The sequence below is a fragment of the Dama dama genome, chromosome 11, assembly GCF_033118175.1.
Source record: "Dama dama isolate Ldn47 chromosome 11, ASM3311817v1, whole genome shotgun sequence".
Taxonomy (NCBI): Eukaryota; Metazoa; Chordata; class Mammalia; order Artiodactyla; family Cervidae; genus Dama; species Dama dama.
In genome coordinates, this window is record NC_083691.1 from 95,212,313 (window position 1) to 95,234,118 (window position 21,806).

Sequence of the window (21,806 nt, forward strand, 5' to 3'; positions counted from 1 at the left end):
GGTTCCCGGTCACAAAGCGCCATCCATTAATCACCCTGACAGGAGCAATTACAAAGCGGACATGCTGCAGAGGGAACGCTGCATTTCCCTGCTGCATGTGAACTGTTGAGGGAGTGAATAATTGGAAGCATTTTTGGAAAAACAAATACTATAATCCCCAGCTCCCTTTAATTGTATGTATAAGCAGGTATGCATTTCCTCCATTCATTCAAGAAACATTTATAAGACATGATATGGTACGGGAGAAACAGTTGAACAATAAGCATTAGGAATAAAAGTGATAGGGAAGCATTTAGGCATTAAAGAGAAAAGCAGTTTAAAACAAATTCAAGATTTGTTCTCTGCTAAGGGAAATGGCAACCCACTCCCATATTCTGGCCTGGAGAATCCCATGGACAGAGGAGCCTGGAGGGCTACAGTCTGTAGGGTCCCAAAGAGTTGCACACAACTAAAGCAAATTAGCACTTGGCACACACACTCCAAGTGACTTGCAACTAATTGGGAAGGTGCATTATTGACAAATGAAATGATAAATGGCCATTACACCCCAAGGCAACTCATGTTCAGTGCTGGTTTATACCAGCGATGGTGGAAGAGAGTGGAGGAATGGGTTTCCATAGACTACTGAAGAAGTTCAGGAGGGATTGGGACAGAAAGGCTTCGAGAGACGAGTAACTGGAAATTCCACATAGAAGAGTGAAATTTATTAAGAGAACTGTTTAATTTTAGAGAAGAAATTTCTTAAGGGATTGTGAGAAACAGCGTGATTGGAACTATATCATTAACAGATTAAATCTCCAATAATGTATCAGATTATGCTCTGTCAATTTGTTAACAAGAGAGATACTCTGAGTGACTTGAATAAGGAGAAAAAAGCCTAGTTACTGGGGGATTTTCTAGGTGGCTCAGTAGTAAAGAATCCGCCTGCCAGTTCAGGGGCTGCAGGAGACTAGGGTTCGATCCCTGGGTTGGAAGATTCCCTGGAGGAGGAAATGGCACTCCACTCCAAGTATTCCTGCCTGGAGATTCCCATGAACCTAAGAGCCTGGCTGGCTACAATCCATGGGGTTGCAAAGAGTCAGACATGACTGAGCATGATTGGGAGATGCCAGGGTGTCCCATCAGGGGCTGACCTGAGCAACTGAGGCTCAGGGGGACAGAAGCCAGCTGTGTCTGGAAGCCTCAGCGTCTTAAGGGATGGGCTGCCACTCATGGGACTCAGAGGCCATGACGTCAGACCTCGATGTCTCTGTGTTTCAGATCTCCTCTTCTTGGCGGGAGCATCCTTCTGCACGCACTTAACCAGAAACCTGCTCTCTGCAGCAACAGCTGCGGCCAAGGGGCAGTGCCGGTGGCCCTCCTGTGTATCAGGATCGTCCCCGGAGAAGGAAATGGTTGTGACTCGGGAGACCATGGAGAGGTATCCATTGTAAGTGAGTGAGGCCCAGGTACCAGGGGCTTTGCCACATGAAGACGTCACCTGACTATGACGTTAAGTCCATTCTCTATGAAACACACAGATGCACAGCAGGGAAGGAACAAGATAAAAATATGTCTTTAAGAAGAACATGCTAGGAGTGATGCACCCTTTGGATTTAAAGATAGAACAGACTCGAGGTCAGCAGTGTATGTGACAATGGTCCCCAACAAAATCCAGAGTATCTGTCACAGCCATGTTCTCCTGGGCCCCCATATTCGACAACTCTGAAGACAGAGACTGGGAGCTAGAACTGGTGTTTGGGTAGCGCTCCCCAGCAACTCAGGAGTTTCTGAGGCAGGAAGCCAGACCAGCCACCCTGCCAACAAGCAATGCAAAAAAAGCAGCAGACAAAGAGATGGTGCAGGCTTTGAAAATGACACTGTCAGTTTAGGGATGTGTTTGGAAATGGAGGACCATGACTAAGAAGTTGAGGTGATTCCCACAGTTCAAGGTCAGGGAAAGGGGACAGCATCATCACACGGAATAAAGAGAGCAGAAAGGACACTGATCCACAGAGATAATGATCTGGCATTGGTGTCGAGCAGGACTTCAGAGCAGAGAGCGTCAGTAGGCATTTGGACCCAGATGAGCAAAGCATGTTATCATCCTAGAGGCTGTAATTTATACATGGGTAATAACGTATGAACAGAATCTATTCAAAATGAAATTAAAGTATTAAGATAATAATGAAATCTAAACAGTATCTCAGCAATGCATCTGGATTCAGATGTAACTAACCATATGAGGTGCCTTCATGAATATTATCTTATTTAACCTTCGCAATTACCCTGTCATGGAACTGAGCCTCAAAGCTCTAAATTATGTAAATTGTCCAAAGTAACACACACGTCGGGTGGAGAAGCAAGAATCTGAACCCAGAGTTTGAATTCCTGAGTTCTCTCTGTAATATCTTTTTGCGTGTATGCTAAGTCGTTTCAGTCGTGTCTGACTCTTTGAGACCCTGTGGACTCTAGCCCACCAGCCTCGTCTGTCTGTGGGATTGTCTAGGCAGGATTACTGGAATGAGTTGCCATGCCTTCCTCCAGGGGATCTTCCTGACCCAGGGATAGAGCCCGAGTCTCTATATCTCCTGCATTGGCAGGCAGGTTCTTTACCATTAGTGCTATCTGGGAAACCCATAACATCATCACCCCTTTCCATTAAGAAACAAACAAAATATGTATATGGACAATCAGCAGATAGGAGGAACACAGTTACAGACACTGGGAGAGGTAGGCATCTACCTTGTTAGTGTCCCTATGGACAACTATGCTTCTTAAAACAAAAATCCAGATGAACTAAAGAGATCAAAGACAACAGTCACTGCAGAGTCCCAGCCTCAGAGTCAGCGGAGGCAGTGTTTCTAATTCCTCCAAGTCACTGCTGCGTGGCCTCGGTACAGTTGTGGTTCAAGGTCTTTGATTGGCAGCTCAGCTAGCTAACACGCAGCTACCATTCCTTTCCCTAGTTCAATAATTCCACAGTGACCCCTGCTGGGAAGAAATCACGGCTCAGTCCTGCCCTCCTCCCATGAGAGTTCCTGCCAGGCCTTGGTGGGGGCAGGAAAGGGGGGGGTCTCCCCCCTCCTCCCGCAGCTGCTGCTCATCACGTGAGGGTGAGGTTCTTCAGGATGATGATTCACACCCACATTCCGGTGCCCTCTGAGCTGGGTGGGTTCCCGCCGGGTCCCAAAGCAGCAGGACCATCACCCACCCCTCCCCTGCCCTGGGCCTGGCCACTGAAGGGGACACACCTATGTGTCCTTGAGCAGCTCTCTCCCTGGCCCCTGTGTGTAGACATCAGTCCCCTCCGTCACACCCCAGCCGTGACACCATCCTGGGGCCTCCGGGATACTGTACTTAATAACAAAGTGAAATTGAAAAAATAAAAAATAAAAAGTCCCTTGGCATAACTCAGAAGATGACTTCCTCGGAAAGTGCCAAAATGTTTTAGAAATACACAGCAGACAACAGAGGCGCTGCATATTTCACCAGGCGGGATCGTAATTTATGTGATGTATTTTTAACTGTGAGAGGTGATGGGGGAAACCACTTAAATTTCACGTGAGTTGAAGATTTGTCAGTTACGCAGTTCCTGTGGTGGCAGATCTGGAAAATGTGAGAAGGACCGAGCGGTTACCCACAGAGCGTGCCTACAGCTGGAGCTCTTATTTGGGCTCTGACTCCCCCTGTTGTCAGGAATTCACTTCTTTCTGGGAATAGTCTGCTTTCTGTGAAAGAAATCAGAGTTTACCTTGTCTGTCAAATGTTCTTTGCTAAATCCCCTCTCTGCCACCTTTGCTTTATCCTTCAGGTCTCTGCGTCAGCCTCTGTGTGATGCTGAGATGGCCCTGGTCTTTGTGGCCAAATAGCATCTTCCCAACTCAGAAAGCGGGCTTCCCAGGTGGCTCAGGCGGTCAAGAATCTACCTGTAATGCGGGAGGCCTGGGTTCAATCCCTGGGTTGGGAAGATCCCCTGGAGAAGGAAATGGCAACCCACTCCAGTATTATTGCCTGGGAAAGCCCATGGACAGAGGAGCCTGGCTGGCTATAGTCCCTCGGGTCACAAAGAGGCGTACACGCCTGAGTGACTAAACACAGCTCAGAAAGATTGAGAAAGATGCCTGTGTCCAACTTGGTCCCTGCGCCATGTTAGGGGGACAGGCCCTGTGGAGCAGTCACCCGGTCTGGACTGCCCCCCTCCCCCCGTGCCAACACACACACAGAAGAGTTATGTTGGAATAAACAGCCTTTAGTTCGTCCCTGGAATTTGTGCTGTGAGTACTAAGGCTACAACAATCAGGAAAAACTAGCCCCTTAAGCCTCGGGGACTTCACACTGGAACACACACAAGGGCAGAGCTCTCCTGTCTGAGGCTGCCGGGTCCTCCCCGCCCCCTCCCCAGCTCCCGCCACCCTTCCAGACGTGCTCAGCAGCCTTTTGGAAAGACACCGGGTTTCCGAGGGAAAATTTTCTTTCTAGATGAAGCGAGCCTTCTAGTGGCGGTTTTGCAAGTTACAGCCTCTATTTCAAGGGGGTGGTTTCAATTTCTTCTTTCTTCTAAAGAAGCACCCAGAGCTAGTCCTCACTGTGAACTGATGGAATTCCATTCCTTTTTACTCCTTTTCCCCCCAAACAATTCTATTCTCCTCTCCCCAGTCTGCAGCACCCCTGAGGATCTTTTTGTCCGTTGTAATCCATGCAACTCATTCTCACCCATCAATCTGGGATCCTCCGTCCCCGTGCCTTTCTCGGCTAGAGAATTGCTGGTGTTCTGACTGCACAAGCCACATGCTGAGAACAGTGACCACACTAGCAGCTGACTAGCAAACCCTTCTTTGAATAGTTTGGCCATGAGCTACAGCTACAGTGCATTTGAGTTTCAAAGTGTTCCAATATTTACCCCCAAAGTCACACTGTCTGCCATGCTGGTCACATGTAACACTTCTGCTTTTATAGTGCTCCAAACAAACTGAAAAGGAGCGTTTTGACTGTCTAGGACAGGATGCTAGGGATGACGCGAATTTGCCAGGAGCGAAGAAATCAGAAATCAGTGCTGACTCAGGTGGGCTGCAGATCACCCCAAACCATTTAAATCAACAGATTAGATCCACGCAGCCTCTTAAACAGCTCTGGGGTCCTTTGGGGATCCTAATCAGTCAGAAAATGGCATGTATTTAGCACCCATGCTTTATGCCATGTGAAACAAACATTAAATACAAAGGCAAAAAGAAAACTGGTGACCGAAGTGCTCGTGGTCAGATAAAGAAGAGAGAAAAATAAACAGGTGAAAATCAACGGAGAAGCCAAGCCCATCAGAAATATGAAACCAAAGCACCGTCACTTCAGGTTCCTTGAGTTTCTATGCAGTTCTCCCAACAGTAAGTTCTGTTTCTCCCCAGATGGAATCCAGGGCTTGGTTCACGCACTTTTGAGAGGATGCGCCGTCCTGGACTCCTCTCCCCTCACCTCTCACACCTACGATGTATCTGAATCCATCCTTTGCTGCCCTTCGTGTGCCAGTAGCTTGGCTGGGCTCTCAGAGTCTGCCTGAGCAGCTGAGACACTCTTCTGGGCTCAAATCCTCACAGTCATTTCACCCAGGCTCCCCATTCTCCACGGATCCCCGATTCTAAAATCCCCCTGCAGATCCAATCCTGCTGCAGGCCCCATCAGGGACCTCCTCATCCTCTGCACCAGTTTCCAGAGTGCGCTCGGGATTCTGACACCTCAAGACGTCGCTGCCAGGGCTTCCCTGATGGCTCAGCAGTGAGGAGCCCACCTGCCAGGGCAGGAGCCGCAAGAGACATGGATTCGATCCCTGGGTCGGGAAGATCTCCTGGAGGAAGAAATGTCAACCCACTCCAGTCTTCTTGCCTGGAGAATCCCATGGACAGTGGAGCCTGGTGGGCTGCAGTGCATGAGATTGCAAAGAGTTGGACACAACTGAGCATCTCTGCATATGAGTCAGCATTTCTCACTGCTGATCTCACTGCGAAGCAGTTTGGACCCATGACTAGCAAGCAGGAGAGTGCAGCTAAAGCAAGTCCTAGTGTGGAGGTCACACAGGCCCCCACCCCCCAGCCCGGCACCAGCACATCCCCACCACTGCTCCGGGAACCCTATGACTCAGACGGATTCCGGGGTCCCATCGAGTTGGCCTCCAGGGCCCCAGGGTCCCACAGAGCCCACTCCCAGCATTGCAATCACAGCACATAATGCTCCCAAGGCCCACACTAGCCTCTTTCACCCTAACTCTGCCATCAGTTTTACATGCTCTCTTATTTGCAAGAACAGCATCTCCATCCTGTCAACAACAGCAAAGCATTCACAAGAAATCTGTAAAAAGTCAGTCAATGCTTTTATGATTTTTCTTATTTGAACGAGCAACTTTATAATTCTTGACATTTGGGGAATTACAGCCACCTAAATTGAAACTAAATCCACAAACGTCACTTTGTGTCTAACATTTGTTCTTTAAAATTGAATTGGGTTGGAACTAATGTTCTAAGAATTCTCTGTTACATATGAAAAAACTAGAAGCACCACGGGGTAGCATAGAGCTGGGGATGGAAACCACCTGAGAAGACAATTAGCCTTGGAGGGAGGTCCCGTAATAACACAGGGTGCTCATCTGGGCTTAGTGTTCCCGGGCAGGGCAGGGAGTATATTTCAAGCAGACAGCAAGGCAACACTAAGTTTATGTGTTGCACTCAAGAGAGGTCTTCCGTCCCTAATCTGAGCGTTAAATTAAGTACATTCAAAATAAGCACTGGGTTTGAGAAGCTTGGCATAGCCTTCATATATCAGGATTCTTCTATGTAAAACCGAGGCCTGTATTCATGCATGCTCATGTGTGTCCAACTCTTTGTGACCCCACGGACTGTAGCCTGCCGGGCTCCTCTGTCCATGGGATTTCCCAGGTAAGAATACTGGAGCAGGCTGCCATTTCCCCCTCCAGGGGATCAAACCCGCATCTCCTGCATTGGCAAGCAAATTGCCAATTTCACCGCTGAGCCACCAAGGAAGCATAAGGTCAAGGACTGCATACATTATCTCAGAAGCTAGTCCTGGCATAACTGATGGCTGAGAAGTTGAGGGTGGTCTAGAGGGTGAGGCCTGTAAGGACCAGTTCTCTTACTGTCCCTAAACGGCCATGACCTCCAGGGGGCCCTTCAGTAGATCTGGAGTCCACGTCCTTGTAAAAGCGGTCGTGGAGGCACACAGCAGCACTCACAAGATGGACTGTTTCACATTCTCAGGGAGCTCCTTGGAACACTCGGCTTCATGCTCACCATTTACGGGGCCGGGGGCAAGTGATGCTATCTTCTCTGAGCCACTGCTTCCCTCTCTGTGAGGTGGGAAGATGAAATCATAGCTCTTAATAGGATTTTTGTAAGGATGAAATGAGATCCTCATCTACTTAGTCCAGTGTCTGCTGCATAGTCAGCCCTTGGAAGCTTCCGGCAGATGGAGACACCACTGCACACACATTTGAAAGTCCAAATCCAGAGCACTGGCAACAACAAGTGCTGGAGAGGATGAGAGCAGCGGGACCCTCTTTACTGTTGCGGGAGGCATGCAGAGCAGAGAGTAGAGAGGCTTCCCTGGCGGCTCAGTGGCAAAGAATCTGCCTGCAGTGCAGCAGCCGCGGGTTCAATCCCTGGGTTGGGAAGATCCCTTGGAGAAGGAAACGGCAACCCACTCCAGTATTCTTCCCATGGAAAGAGCCTGGGGGGGCTACAGTCCATGGGGTCACAAAAGAGTCAGATATAACTTAGTGACTAAACAACAACAATGCAAAGTAGAAGACACTGTGGATGATACTGTGGCTGTTTCTTCAAAGGTGAACATTCTCTTACCATACCATCCAGCAATGGCATTCCTTGGTATTTATCCAAAGGAGTTGAAAATTTATAGTAACTAATGAGGACCTGGGCTTCCCTGGTGGCTCAGACAATAAGGAATCTCCCTGCAATGCAGGAGACCCAGGTTCAATCCCTGGGTCGGGAAGATCTCCTGGAGAAGGGCATGGTGACCCACTCCAGTATTCCTGCCTGGAGAATGCCATGGACAGAGGAGCCTGGCCGGCTACAATCTTTGCGGCTCTGAAGAGTCGGACATGACTGAGCAACAACAAATCAACAACAAATCAACTAAGCAACAACAAATCAAGGTGAGTAGACTTTAAAAAAAAACCTGCGGTACAGTCACACAACAGAATATTATTCCGTGCTGAAAAGAAATTAGCTATCAAGAAAAGATGTAGAAGAAACTTAAATGGGTATTGCTAAGTTAAAGAAGCCAATCTGAAAAGGCTTGTTGTTCAGTCACTCAGTCATGTCTGACTCTGCGACCCCATGGACTGCAGCCTTCCCTGTCCTTCACCATCTCCCGGAGCTTGCTCAAATTCATGTCCACTGAGTTGGTGATGCCATCCATCTCATCTTCTGTCATCCCCTTCTCCTCCTGCCTTCAATCTTTGCCAGCATCAGGGTCTTTTCTAATGGGTTGACTCTTGGCATCAGGTGGCCAAAGGATTGGAGCTTTAGCTTCAGCATAAAAGTCTGCATACTGTATAATTGCAACTATGCAACAATATGACACTCTGGAAAAGGTAAAACTAAGGAGACAGGAAGAAGATGGGTGATTGCCAGGAGTTAAGGGGAGACGGGGATGAGCAGGCAGAACACAGGATATTCAGGGCAGTGATCCTACTTTGTATGGTACTATAATGGTGGGTACACGTTGTTGTACATGCATCCAGACTCACAGAATGCACAGCATGAAGTGTGAACTCGAATGTAATCATAGGTAATAGTGACACGTCAGTGCAGGTTCATCAATTGTACCAAGTGTACCTTTTCAGTGGGGGGGGGGGGGGGGCCTGTGGGGATCAGGGTGTGAGCAGAGATTCTATGGGAAATTTCTGCACCCGTTGTTCAGTATCGCTATGAATCTAAAACTGTTCTTAACAAATTAATCTACTAAAAAATATTTTTAGCCGTGGTTGTTATATAAAATTGCCTCTAGCTTTAGATTCTGGCATTCTATGTAGCCAGTATGTATTTGTAGGATGAAGTTCATGTTTATGGAGTATTTGTGTTATCCTGGCCTCTGGTGGTGAATTTGCAGAGATGTCAGAATTTTTGACCTCTGCAGTGAGCGTTTCCACAGCACTTTGCCCTGATGTTGGTTTTTCCTGAGCTGTTATAATTTTTGCGCCTTTTCCACCCCCTACAATTTCTTTGTGTGCTGCTGATGACTATTATTATCTTTAATTTCCGAAGGAGGAAATATGCACAATAGGTCCTCATCTAGGAGGTGTTATTTGGGCATAAATAACACCTCAGGTGAAACAGGTGGGGCACAATTTGCATCTTGGCGTTAAATTAGAAGTAAACCCCAGGAATATTTTATTCCTGAAATAACAACGACCAAGCGGGAACGCCAGTGTGATTAACTAACGTTACTTGGCTTTCAGAATTACTTGGTAACAAATTCGGAGTAGCAGCCACCTGCTTACGGGCTGGACTGTTCTGGACTGGCAGCCCCCCCAGGGCCCTCAGCTGGAGTGTCCAGGCAGGTCAGTGGACTCAGCACCAGAGAGCCTGGGTCCCATCAGTAATGTCACACTGCCATGGCGCCATAACCCTGGCAAGCACCTTAACTTTCCTCAGCATCAGTTCATCAGTGTTTTGGTTTGGGTTTTTTTCTTTTTTTAATTTGTGGAGTGATGATAAGACTCTCTTATTTTTACACCTCACCGGGTTGAGAAGAAAAAAGACAAATGTTGACACATGCAGATAAAAGAGACAGTGTATCTGGGGCAGTGCTTCTTCCTTCAAGCAGGCTGTTGTGCCTAAAGCTCATCAACAGATGATCCTTCGGCCCCAGAGTTAAGACCACAGCAATGTGGGGTCAGGGCTTGACTTGCCAATGGCCACAAAGAGCCATAGCCTCATCAGAGATGTGTTTAGATGTATATCCATCATGCCGGCCACAAATCACAAAGCACTGACATGAAAAACAGAGGCCCAACCAATGATTCAAGGCACCAAATACTTCTCACAGCACATACATGCAGTGGACACTCGATGTCTTCTAGACTAGCAGTTAACACAAGGTTAGCCAAGCTCCTTTACTAACTCAGGACCTAGTCACAGAAATGGAATAGGTTATGTGTCGCTGACTTAGCAGACCCCACTCTGATTAAGTTACATCACCTAATGGGACATTAATGTCCTGCACCTCAGGATACGAGGCACCGAGAAGACTCCATCATCCCTGTGACATTCTTTCCCCAAAGCCCTGGCTCCAATTCATCAAGGTATCAGAAAAAACCAAAATGACAGACACCTGAAAAGGTAACTGGTAGGTACACGTCAAAACTGTCAAGGTCATGACCGACAAGGAAAGACTGGGGAAAGGTCACAGATGGGAGGAGGCCCAGGAGAACCTGCAACTAGATGCAGTGTGGGCTCCTGCCCCGGATCCCGGGACACAGACAGACACTGGGGAAAGGCTGGTGAATCCGAAAGAGCGTGCAGTCTTGGAGGTCTTGTTGCTGCTCTCGCTCAGTTGTGTCTGACTCTTTGCACCTCCTTGGACAGCAGCACACCAGGCGTCCCTGTCCTTCACCATCTCCCAGAGTTTGCTCAAGCTGGTCCATCAAGTTGGTGATGCCATCCAACCATCTCGTCCTCTGTTGTCCCCTTCTCCTCCTGCCTTCAATCTTTCCCAGCAACAGTCTTTTCCAGTGAATTGTGTCTTCGCCTCAGGTGGCCAAAGTATTGGAGTTTCAGCTTCAGCATCAGTCCTTCCAATGAATATTTAGGGTTGGTTTCTTTTAGGATTGACTTGTTTGATCTCCTTGCTGTCCAAGGGACTCTCAAGAGTCTTCTCCAACACCACAGTTCAAAAGCATCAATTCTTTAGCACTCAGCCTTCTTTATGGTCCAACTCTCATATCCGTACATGACTGCTGGAAAAACCATGGCTTTGACTAGATGGACCTTTGTTGGCAAAGCAGTATCTCTGCTTTTTATAGTACAGCTAATTTCTGTGCTTTAAGCACAGAGTGCCCTGTGCTTTCTCTGTCTACAGTTAAAACTGCTCTGTAAGTTCCAATTTATTTACAAATAAAAAGTTCTGAAAATATCCCAGTGCTCGGTATCCCAGCCACCGTACATGACAATTCCGAGGAGGTTCTGGAGCCTGGATTGCCTGTGGTGGGAGAAGGGAATGATAGCTACCCTGCTTAGCTCGATGCAAAGGGTCAAAATGAACATGGCTGTTATCTCAGTTAATACAAAGAGTATATTCATAACTAGTTTATGCCAGACTGTGAATAACTGAGGGTTTATTTGATAAGCTCCTGCCAGCAGCCCTCTTATTTACTAACACACCGCCCCTCTTCCCACATCCCACCTGCCTGGAAAAGAGAAAATCCTCCATGAGATCATCAGCTGTTCCAATTCTCGTGTTGACTCTTCTCTCCTTACATTGTTCTCACGAAGTATGCCACAAGGGCCTCGGAATAATGACGACTGCTGTCATAATTAAGCTCTGGGATGGATTTTAAAGACTCAAGGAGGGCCCAGCAGGTCATCCAAGCCCATCTCCCTGCCAGTGCACAAGGGCTGTGCAGGATTTGGCAGGTCCGTCCCCAGGCTGTAAAAATTCTAGTCAAAAAATTACCACCATGTACAAATGATGATAAAAAGTTTACCTTATTCCTGGATGATTCTAGAGGGAAGGGACTGGGGGCAGGGGGAGTAAGACATGAATAGCTTCCTGGAAACAACTGCTGTTCTATTTGGAGTATATTTTCGAAGGTGAAAATGTGGTTATTTTCCATTCAATGTGATAGCTAGGGCTTATTGTTATGCAAGAGTTGCCTCTGCATCAGATAAATTAAAATTTAGCACTGACCCCCAGCTGTCCCTCAAACAATATTATAAATGCATCTGTCCTAGTTCCAACTTCTTCTGGCTTATACTCAAGTGCTGGACTTGAACACAGTTGTGTATGAGGCTGCCATTGGCTCAGACATCTTAGCAACAATGTCAACATTGCCTAGGAATGAATGCTACAACAAAACCCCATAAGGGCCACCACTTGCTCAAGTAACTGTGTGTTATCAAGTTGAGTGGGGCCTTTTCCAATGAAAACTGTGAAATGTACTCATGGGTATATAAATCCAGCAGAAAAGGGCAACAACAACTATGATGTCAGTGAAAACAGGAAGTATTTTCAGGGTATAGAACTTGGAGGAAGATTGAGGAGAACTGTTAAGCAGAAGAGTTAATTCAGAAATAGATCCTTGGAAGATGTTTTGATTGTGTAAAAAGTGGAAACCTGGCGGCATAAACGACGAAGGCCGGTGAAGTCTGGTGAAAAATGTGACCGCTGTGTCTATCACAATCGCTCTTCCATGCTGGGCATAGGGAAACAGGGGCACAGAAACACTAAATATGTCCACATTTCCCATTCTTCTTGAGTTTTCTCTACTTGGCACATACATTCATCTTTATACATACAATACAATACTTTTATACATACAATACAATACAATAGCCTATGGGGAAAAAACCCATAGCAAAAACCATGCCTGGCCTTTCCTCACAAGTACAGTGTGAGCTGGGCACATCACGTCTGTTTTAAGTCACGGTGCAAACTTACATTAGAGGCCTATCCCAAGGGACTTCCCTGGTGGTCCAGTGGATAAGAATCTGCCTGCCAACTCGGGGGACAGAGGTTCCATCCCTGCTCTGGGAAGGTCCCACACGCTGCGGGGCAGCTAAGCTCCTGTGCCGCAACTACTGAGCCCACGCTCTTCAGCTGCTGCAGCCTGCACGCCTAGAGCCTGTGGTCTTCAACAGGGGAAGCCACTGCAATGGGACGTTCGGGAACTGCAGGTAGAGCGCAGCCCCCACTCGCCACAACGGGAGAAAGCCCAGGTGCAGCAGTGAAGACCCAGCACAGGCAAAATTAAAATAATTATTTTTTTAAGTCTTAAAGGAAAAAAAAAATAAGCATCTCCAAAGAACCATAGTTCTGTGTCTGAAATTCTTCACCACTCTTTTTTTCGAGCTTCCCCAGTGGCTCAGATGGTAAAGAATCCACCTGCAATGCAGGAGACCTGGGTTCGATGCCTGGGTCTGGAAGATTCCTTGGAGAAGGAAATGGCAACCCACTCAAGTATTCTTGCCTTGGAAATCCCATGGACAGAGAAGCCTGGTGGGCTACAGTCCATAGGGTCACAACCCATCAGACACAGTTGAGCGACTAACACTTTCACTTTTTAAAGAATATTCATTTATTTGGCTGCACGGAGTCTTAGTTGCAGCATGGTTGGGATCTAGTTCCTCCACCAGGGATGCCTCTGTATCGGGAGCATGGAGCCTTAGCCACTGGACCACCAGGGAAGTGCCTTTATCACTCTCCTTTTAACATGACTGTATGGAAGATGTATGCAGATGAGCTCCTGTTTAGAAAAGGTTAGTCAGTTGGTTGAAACTGAGAATGCACTCTTCCTGAGCTCCAGCGTTGTAAACAATGGCTTCCACCCCGGGGTGGCTCACGAAAGCCTCCTCGTCAGAGCTGGGATCATGCACTTCTCTACCTCTCTACACAGAATGCTCTAAACCTCAGGGCTTCAAGACCAGTCATTCACACACCACCAGGGCTTAATGCCAGCGATCCAGCACTTTCAAACTTCGAATCCTGGGTCTGTAGGATAAAAAAGGTCATTTATATGAATGGATGTCAAGAGTTTGTTGTTTATGATGTCTGAGGATAATGGCATTAAAAATAATCAGTAAAGTTTCAGACATATGAAATTAGCAACAGTAATAAGACACCTGTACGACTATAACAATGAATGGGGGACAGATTGAAAATCAAATTCTCTGCAGAAGACAGAAACCCTCAGGTGTGTGTGCTCAGTCGTGTCTGACTCTTGGCAACTCCATGGGCTGTAGCCCACCAGGCTCCTCTGTCCGTGAGATTTCCCAGGCAAGAACACTGGAGGGGGTTGCCACGCCCTCCTCCAGCCATGGGAGCAGCATCGAGCTTCTCTCCCACAAATACTAGTGAAAACATGTAACCTGGATTGGACTTGAACCCACAATCTTTAACTGAGAGCACATACCCAATATCTCAGGACTTAATGAAGCTCAGGGTCTTGATGTCTCATCACAGAAAGAACTCAGTGAGAGACAAAGTCAAAGGTAAGAAGCAGATTTATTTAGAGAGAAACACACTCCACAGACAGTGTGGACCAGCTCGGAAGGTGAGAGCAGCCCCAGGGTGTGGGGTTCTCAGTTTTCATAGGGGCAGTTATCTCATAGGCTTGTGAGTGGGACAAGTATTCTAACTGCTTTTGGGAAAGGATGGGGATTTCCGGGAACTGGGCCACCGCCCATTTTATGAACTTTATATAGTTGGCTTTGGAACTTTCCTGGTGGCTCGATGGTAAAGAATCGGCCTGCAATGTTGGGAGACCTGGGTTTGATCCCTGGGTAGAGAAGATCCCTTGGGGAAGGGAATGGCAATCCACTCCAGTATTCTTGCCTGGAGAATCCCTTGGACAGAGGAGCCTGGTGGGGTACAGTCCATGGGGTTGCAAGGAGTCGGACACAACTGAGTGACTAACACTAACTGACCGACCTGGAACTGTCATGGCATCTGTGGGTGTGTCATTTAGCTTGCAGATGTGTTACAATGAGCTAAACTGAGGCTCAGGGTCTAGTGGAAGTCGACTTGTCTGCCATATTGGACATATTTGGTTCTAATCAATTTGTGTCATGTCCTTGGGCTGTGTCACCCTTTTAAAGGTTATGCCCTGTCCGTTTCACTAGCAGTTTTACCGGTTTTTTCCACTAGGGGTAGCTTTCTATCACGAGTGACCTGAGAGGTTATCACCCTTTGATCATTCACAGGGCGGGGACTGGATTTCTCCTTTCTGATTAACAGCTGCACAGAGTGGTGTCTCCTAACCAAGTCACATTCCAAAATATCTTTATTTCTCTAACCCTAAAACCACAGGTCACTGCTACCCAGTGTACGTATCAGCCAAATCTTTTGGAAGTTGCTTGTCTTTCTTGACCATTCTGTGAATACACTGTATGATAATGAAGGTGAGGCTTTACCCTGCTCCTCTAATGCTCAGCACTCCACCACATACTTCCAAATCTTGTCTGGAGGCTTCTCAGGCTGGGGGAAAACGGTTTCTTTTCAACAAACAAGCTTCCAAGATCCCATGATGCACAAAACCCTTCAGTTTGAAAAGAGAAGAGGAGAGGAAAGCCAAATAAAATGGGCTCAGGCTGGAAATCCTTGAAGCTGGGGGATTCTTTGAAATCATTTACAGATGCTGGATGTACCCTTAACAGGTCACTTCATCCCATTTAGCACTTTTTATCTTTGAGTTCCAAAGCTCTTAAGCAAATGGAGAAGGTAGGAAAGCTAACATTTCTGATGATACAGTTTATCAGACTGACAACCAAACTGAAGTTCCCCTGTGGTGCAAGTAAGACATGGTTCCAAAAAGAAATAATGCAAAAGAAAGGAAAAAGGGGATCATAGAGATCACACCTTCACATTTAATTTCAGAGAAGAAGACCTGAAGTTGATGTCTGTTTAGATCAGTTGTGCCCCAGTTGGAACATGGGTGCCCAAACCTACAGTGCAGTAACATGAGCTTTGCTTTAAATAGCTGCCAGTAGCCATGTGGTGGCTGGCAGCAGGCTAGGATTGCGAGGAGACCAATCTAGTTCAAAGTCAAGTCACATAACAAGGGGGCAAGTAAGGCTGATGTGCAGGAGAGCCATTTTTCATTAGCATTCTGTTTTCCTTTATGTATATATATGTATATAAAAGGGCGCTAATTCAATTTGTATATATATGTGTGTGTGTGTATATATATATATATATATTTTTTTTTTTCTACTTTGGTTAGCCAACCAGATATGGAAATCCACCCCAGGAACTTCTGAGATAACTTCTCTTCTTTGGCAGTCCTATTTTCTGTGTTGCTGTTGTTTAGTCACTAAGCTGTGTCCGAATCTTTTGCAACCCCATAGATAGTAGCCCACCAGGCTCTTCTGTCCATGGAATTCTCCAGGTAAGAGTACTGGAGTGGGTTGCCACTTTCTACTCCAGGGGACCTTCCTGATCCAGGGATCAAACCTGTATCTCTTGTGTCTCCTGCATTGGCAGGCTGATTCTTAACCAGCTGAGCCACCGGGGAAGCCCCGCCATGAGCAATGGCCTCTAAAGATAAGGCAAGAAAGACACTTCTGCAAGGCGGCCTCTGCTTTCTCATCCTGGGCTTTCTAGTTTGCACTCAGGGCAGCATAAGCCACTCCAGTGGCTTCAGACTCCTACAGCCTCACACAGATTTTAGGTCACCATGTCATTGAGCGTGCCCTGGGACCCTTGACCTCTGAACCAGCCCTCTGCAGCAGAGGGGCTGGTCAGGGGAGGATTTCAAAGTAGCTCACTTCGTGCTTCTTCATTCATGCAACAGATCCAACATGCAACCCTAATCACTCACAGAAATCTTTCTGTTTTCATTCAGATATGTCCAAAATATTTTCCTTCCATTATTAGGGAGAAGCCAAGAGGTGTCATAGAAAGAGCACGCAGTTCAAACACCTAGAGAATCATCTCCAATCCTTCCTCACAGAGTGGCCTTGGCTGACTTCCACACCTTCTCAATTTCAGTCCCTCAGCTCCGCAAGGGAGTGACACCACCAAATGGCGTAGGAATGGGTAGTGGCACCCAGGAAGTGCTCAAGAATCGGAGTCAGCCTGTTGTTAATCTTGTCTGGACTTTCATCCGATGGAAGTCTAGAAAGTATTCTTTATTAATACTATTTGCAACTGTCCACAATTATTTAACTCAATAACCTAGGGTATGTGCTCAGTCGCCCAGCTGTGTCCAACTCTCTGCAACTCCATGGACTGTAGCCCACCAGGTTCCTCTGTCCACGGGACTTTCCCTGCAAGAATACTGGAGTGAGTCATTTCCTCCTCCAGGGGATCTTCCTGACCCAGGGATCAAACCCACCTCTTGCATCTCCTACACTGGCAGGCGGATGACCCTCTAAGTCATCTAATGTCCCCAGGTGGCCTATTGGTAAAGAACCCACTTGCAAATGGAGGAGGCAGAAGAGAGGTGGGTGGGTTTGATCCCTGGGTGGGGAATATACCCTGGAGGAGGGCATGGCAACTCAATCCAGTATTCTTGCCTGGAGAATCCCTTGGACAGAGGAGCCTGGCAGGCTACAGTCCATGGGGTCACAAAGAGTTGGACATGACTGAGTGACTGAGAACTTTAAGTTACCTACTAGAACTATTTATGTACTGCTTGACTCTAGTGGTGGAATTATGGATGAAATTTCTTTCTTTCTACTCATTTATACTTTCTGAATGGTTTAATGAATATGTATAACTTTTGCAAAGAAAAACAATTTGGAGAAGTAAACAAATTTTAATGTCTTTTTTTTCTGTCTTATTGTGTCTGTGAATAGGAAATAACAGACCTTAGAAATCGTATTTTTCTGGAGGTTGGGTAGGTGGTAAAATGGTAGGCTTTAGGGTTCACCATTTTATGACTTAAGACAACAATATTATGAAGCAACTGCATTAATTAGAAATGTCATGCTATCATGTGGACAGGTAAAAGTATTAGAACTCATAAACTGTACTGATAATGCTATCGATCAATCAATCAAAAACTAAGTATCTATAAGCATATGATGTGGCCCCTATTCACAGCAGCCTTGAGATGGTCTGCCAATTGTGCTAGTAGTCAGGTCAAGTGGAGAGAAAGTAGTAAAAAAAAGAAAAAATCCACAAAAACAAACTTATAAACGTAACACACACACACACACCCAAGTTGATAATCAATAATTACCAAGCATTGACACCTCTTCCATCATATAAATATACTCTTATAAGTGGATTTAATCTTCAAATTCAGTAAATACATTTCACAGATTAGTCATAAAAGCAGTCAGTGTCCACTAACAGTACACTTAACCGTATTAGCTAACAGCATACCTTCAACCCCAAATTAAACATCTTCATTCAGCATCTTTGTAGGGTTTTTCCAGCAGTTTCCTATGTTCCCTGTCGCAGAACTGAACTAAACTGCTTGGGCAAAGAGGAGAAGGAGAGAACACAGTCTCCACCAGAGTCCAAGGTCACACCTCACTTTCCTCTTACCTCACTCTTTCTACAAGTGTCACCAAAAAGCTATCTTACTTACTGAACTGAAATTTCAAGATGCAAAGTCAATCCTCTTAAAAAGATTTGTAACACTTTGAAAGATTTGGAAATAAATTAATACACTAAATAGAGAAATAAAACAAAGCATACTATCCCAAATCAGATGTAAGACTGTTACAAGAATATATCTCAGTTATTTTTAAGTGTATTTTACTTGCTGACATGATAAGTACAACTCACCTTTCCTCCATGGATTGTTGCTGAAATAGATCAGGCAATATGCTTGAATTAATGTGATCAATGCATTACAACTATTACTTCCAAAGTGTGGATCTGTGTAAAAGTGTCACGTACATCAGATATTCAGCCAGTTACCTTAAGATAAATATATGGTAGTCACACAAATATTAGAAAGTAAGACTAACCATCTGAAAACTACAAATATTCAAACCTTTACTAAAAAAAAAAAAAACAACAAAACAGCTTGCACATGAAATTCGAATGACGTATAATACACTAGAAAAAGGCTCCATTCCAAAGTTCTACCAAAAGGAATTGTTTTTACAGATGCCATGAGTTAATCAAATACATCTAGCATCATCTGGAAAATTTAATAGCATGCCACAGCTTAATATCACAGTCAACACGCATAACAGAACCCATAATTATTTTTGTAATAATCAGGCCAAAAGCAAAGAAATAAATGAAGCAATATAAAAAATGAAACAGAAGAACACAAAGGAAAGTACCAGGAAAACGTTTATGACAAAATTGAAACCGTCTGAGAAACCAGTTAAGGCCCTGAAGTCTTTTCTTTCTTTTTCTTTTTTAACAGGAAAGTCCGGTTGGTAGATAACCCCTAAAACGCCCCGTGATCTGCACACACCTCAGACCTTCATTTTTTTTCCCCAGAGCACCCTCCCAGTAAACCAGGTTTAAAGGAAAAGCCCAAGGTGCGCACAGAAGAGACAATCTTGGGACTGGGGATGAGGCACCTGGGGACCAGCGCCTCTGCCCCCAACAGGCTCGGCTTCTAAGCGGCCACCCTTTCATCCGCCTCCGGCTCAAGCCCTTGGTGTCCGCAGCCACTGCGGAGAGAAACGCTGTGTCTGGAACACGTCAGTCCGCACACCACGCAGGGCGGCCTTCACTAGGCGAGTCCTCTGTCAGGGGGTTTCCAGAATGCAGATTGGACCTAGGCTTCTCAGATGGATGTGATTTGCATCAAAACTAGTGCCAAACAAACATCTTTGATATGCAAAATGTCTACTCTAGTGAATATAATCATTCCTACATGCCCCCCGCCCCGCCCCCGCCCAGCCAAGTTTTCCTCCAAGAGGTTAAAGCAAATAGCAGATCTGTAAATGCTAATGTATTTGCTGTAAAGCTGAAGACAGGGAAGGTCAACAGTGAAGGGCATCAAATGATGAGAAGAGCTACAACCCATAAGATCTTGGGGAAAGTTAAAATTTCATAGTCTTTAATAAAGCAAGACTATTATCACCCTCATCTGGAAGCATTTTGGACATTTATAGTGAGTGCATATTAAAAACACATGTCATCAGTAAATCTTCACATGCTGGACAGATTAGCAATATAATTTTTAGCTGGAAATTTTAAAATATCAAATAGAATTATGTACAAAGCACAGGCGCTTAGTTTTTACATACTTTCAACCATATTCCATATACAATTAAGCCACTTTCAGTTCACAAAAATCCAATCTGCATTATCTGTGATTTGGTATAGAGATTTGCTTCTTTTAAATATAGCTTAAGATTTATATAAGCATGCACAATTAAGTGAATAACTTAACATAACCAAACTTAATTTTGCTTAAGAAAGCAGAATTAAATACAGGTTGGTTTTGTGGGGGCCCATTCTAACTGATGAGTTTGTGTGGCTCCTGCTAAGGGAGCAACTTTGATCTATTTTTAAGTGGTGAATAATCTGCTCACAGAAGCTGGTACCTGTGTATGTGGATATTTACGTACAGAGAGAAGTAATTACTCTCCCAATAATTTTTCTTAAGAGCAGCAGAAGTGAATGTGAAGGAGACTTAAATCAAATCATGATTTGCCCCTGGTGATGGTATTTTGCACTTTCAGGCCTTTGTTACCTGCAAACTCCAACAAGTATGGTGAAAGGGATGAGGCCCATGTTACCTGCAAACTAGGTTCCTGAGGGCACTTAGACAGGACTGAAGCACGTGGAGAGATTCTAAGACCCTCCTATGAGAGAAAATCACAATGGCTAATTCAAATAGCAAGTAACAAGTTACATCACCTCACTCTATGCCAGGATCATGGAGACAAAATGGAAAAGAAAAAAAAAAAAAAAAAAAGCTCTGTTTTAAAATCATTCAAGGAGACACTGAAGGCAGCAGTCTGACTAGTGATGTATCTGAATGTGCCGTCCAACAAGCAGAAACAGTAATCCAGCCAGCAGGGAGAAAAAAATCCCCGCCGGGGCCAGGAAAAAGGACCAGCCGTACAGCACAGAGGGGCTGAAGTCTGAGCAGTATCTCATTTTCACGTGTCTGTAGCTTTCCATGTCAGCCACCGCCTGGACCCAGATGACATACAGCATCATCACCAGGGAAAACAGGACGCCTGAGGGGACAGAACAAGACACCTTTAGCCTTTTGAAGATGTCTGCCCGAGAGTGCTAGCAGACCAGTCACATACCTGATGATAACGCTGTCCGAATCCAATTCTAGCTAAATCGCCTACTTTGTGTCAGACCTGCTATTGCATGCTTCCTAGGTACATCACTTATCTTCAACGTTCAGGGCATTGAGGGCAAGAGCTGCAGAAGGAGGAGGACAGTGGCTGACCTGTACTGACTGAGCGCTTGCTGTGTGCCAGGGGCTATATCAGGTGCTTGTGAACCTAAGAGTCAAAGATCCCTTGTGCTATTGTGAAAGTCGTGTCCGACTCTGGGACCCCGTGGACTGGAGCCCGCCAGGCAAGAATCCCTCTGTCCATGGGATTCTCCAGGCAAGAAAACTGGAGTGGGTTGCCATTCCCTTCTCCAGGGAATCTTCCAGGGATTGAACCCAGGTCTCCTGAAATGCTGGCAGATTCTTTACCGTCTGAGCCACCAGGGAAGCCCTGCCTAGCAGAATTTACTTTCCAACATTTATCCATCTTTATTGTATGTCTCGTTTGTGATGAGCATTGTTATATGTTATTTATTTCAACATGTACAACATACTCATGAAACAGGTACTCTGAACCCCCAGTTTCAAGTTTATGCAAACTCAGCTGGTAGCTTTCCTAGCTGATTTTTAGTTCAAAGTCTTTAGACTATTGGTATAACAATATAACAGTTATAACTACAGCTAACTGGTGCTGTAGTTAAATGTGACAGTGAAAACAGAAGCCAAGTAAGTACCAGAAAAAAACAGAGATGGGAGCACTGAACTAATATAAAAGAACATACGTGACTCTTTGACAAACTTTCTGTGGATTCGCGATCAAGAGCCTTATTAAATAAAAGAGAGGAAGAAAGAAAGAAAGGAGGGAGGGAGGGAAACTACTAAACAGAAGGCCACATAATTTACCAACCATTTCAATATAAAACTG

General features: G+C 45.6%; 1 protein-coding gene across 1 annotated transcript in view; it reads right to left on the reverse strand.

Annotated features, from left to right (window-relative positions):
• Window positions 1-19,756: 19,756 nt before the first annotated feature.
• Window positions 19,757-21,806, reverse strand: part of TMEM182 (transmembrane protein 182) — a 53,369-nt gene continuing 51,319 nt past the window's right edge. Inside the window, exon 5 of the mRNA XM_061156127.1 lies at window positions 19,757-20,831. Within this exon, the coding sequence (XP_061012110.1) occupies window positions 20,611-20,831 (221 nt within the window). The 3' untranslated portion in view covers window positions 19,757-20,610. The remainder of the gene's footprint in view (window positions 20,832-21,806) is intronic.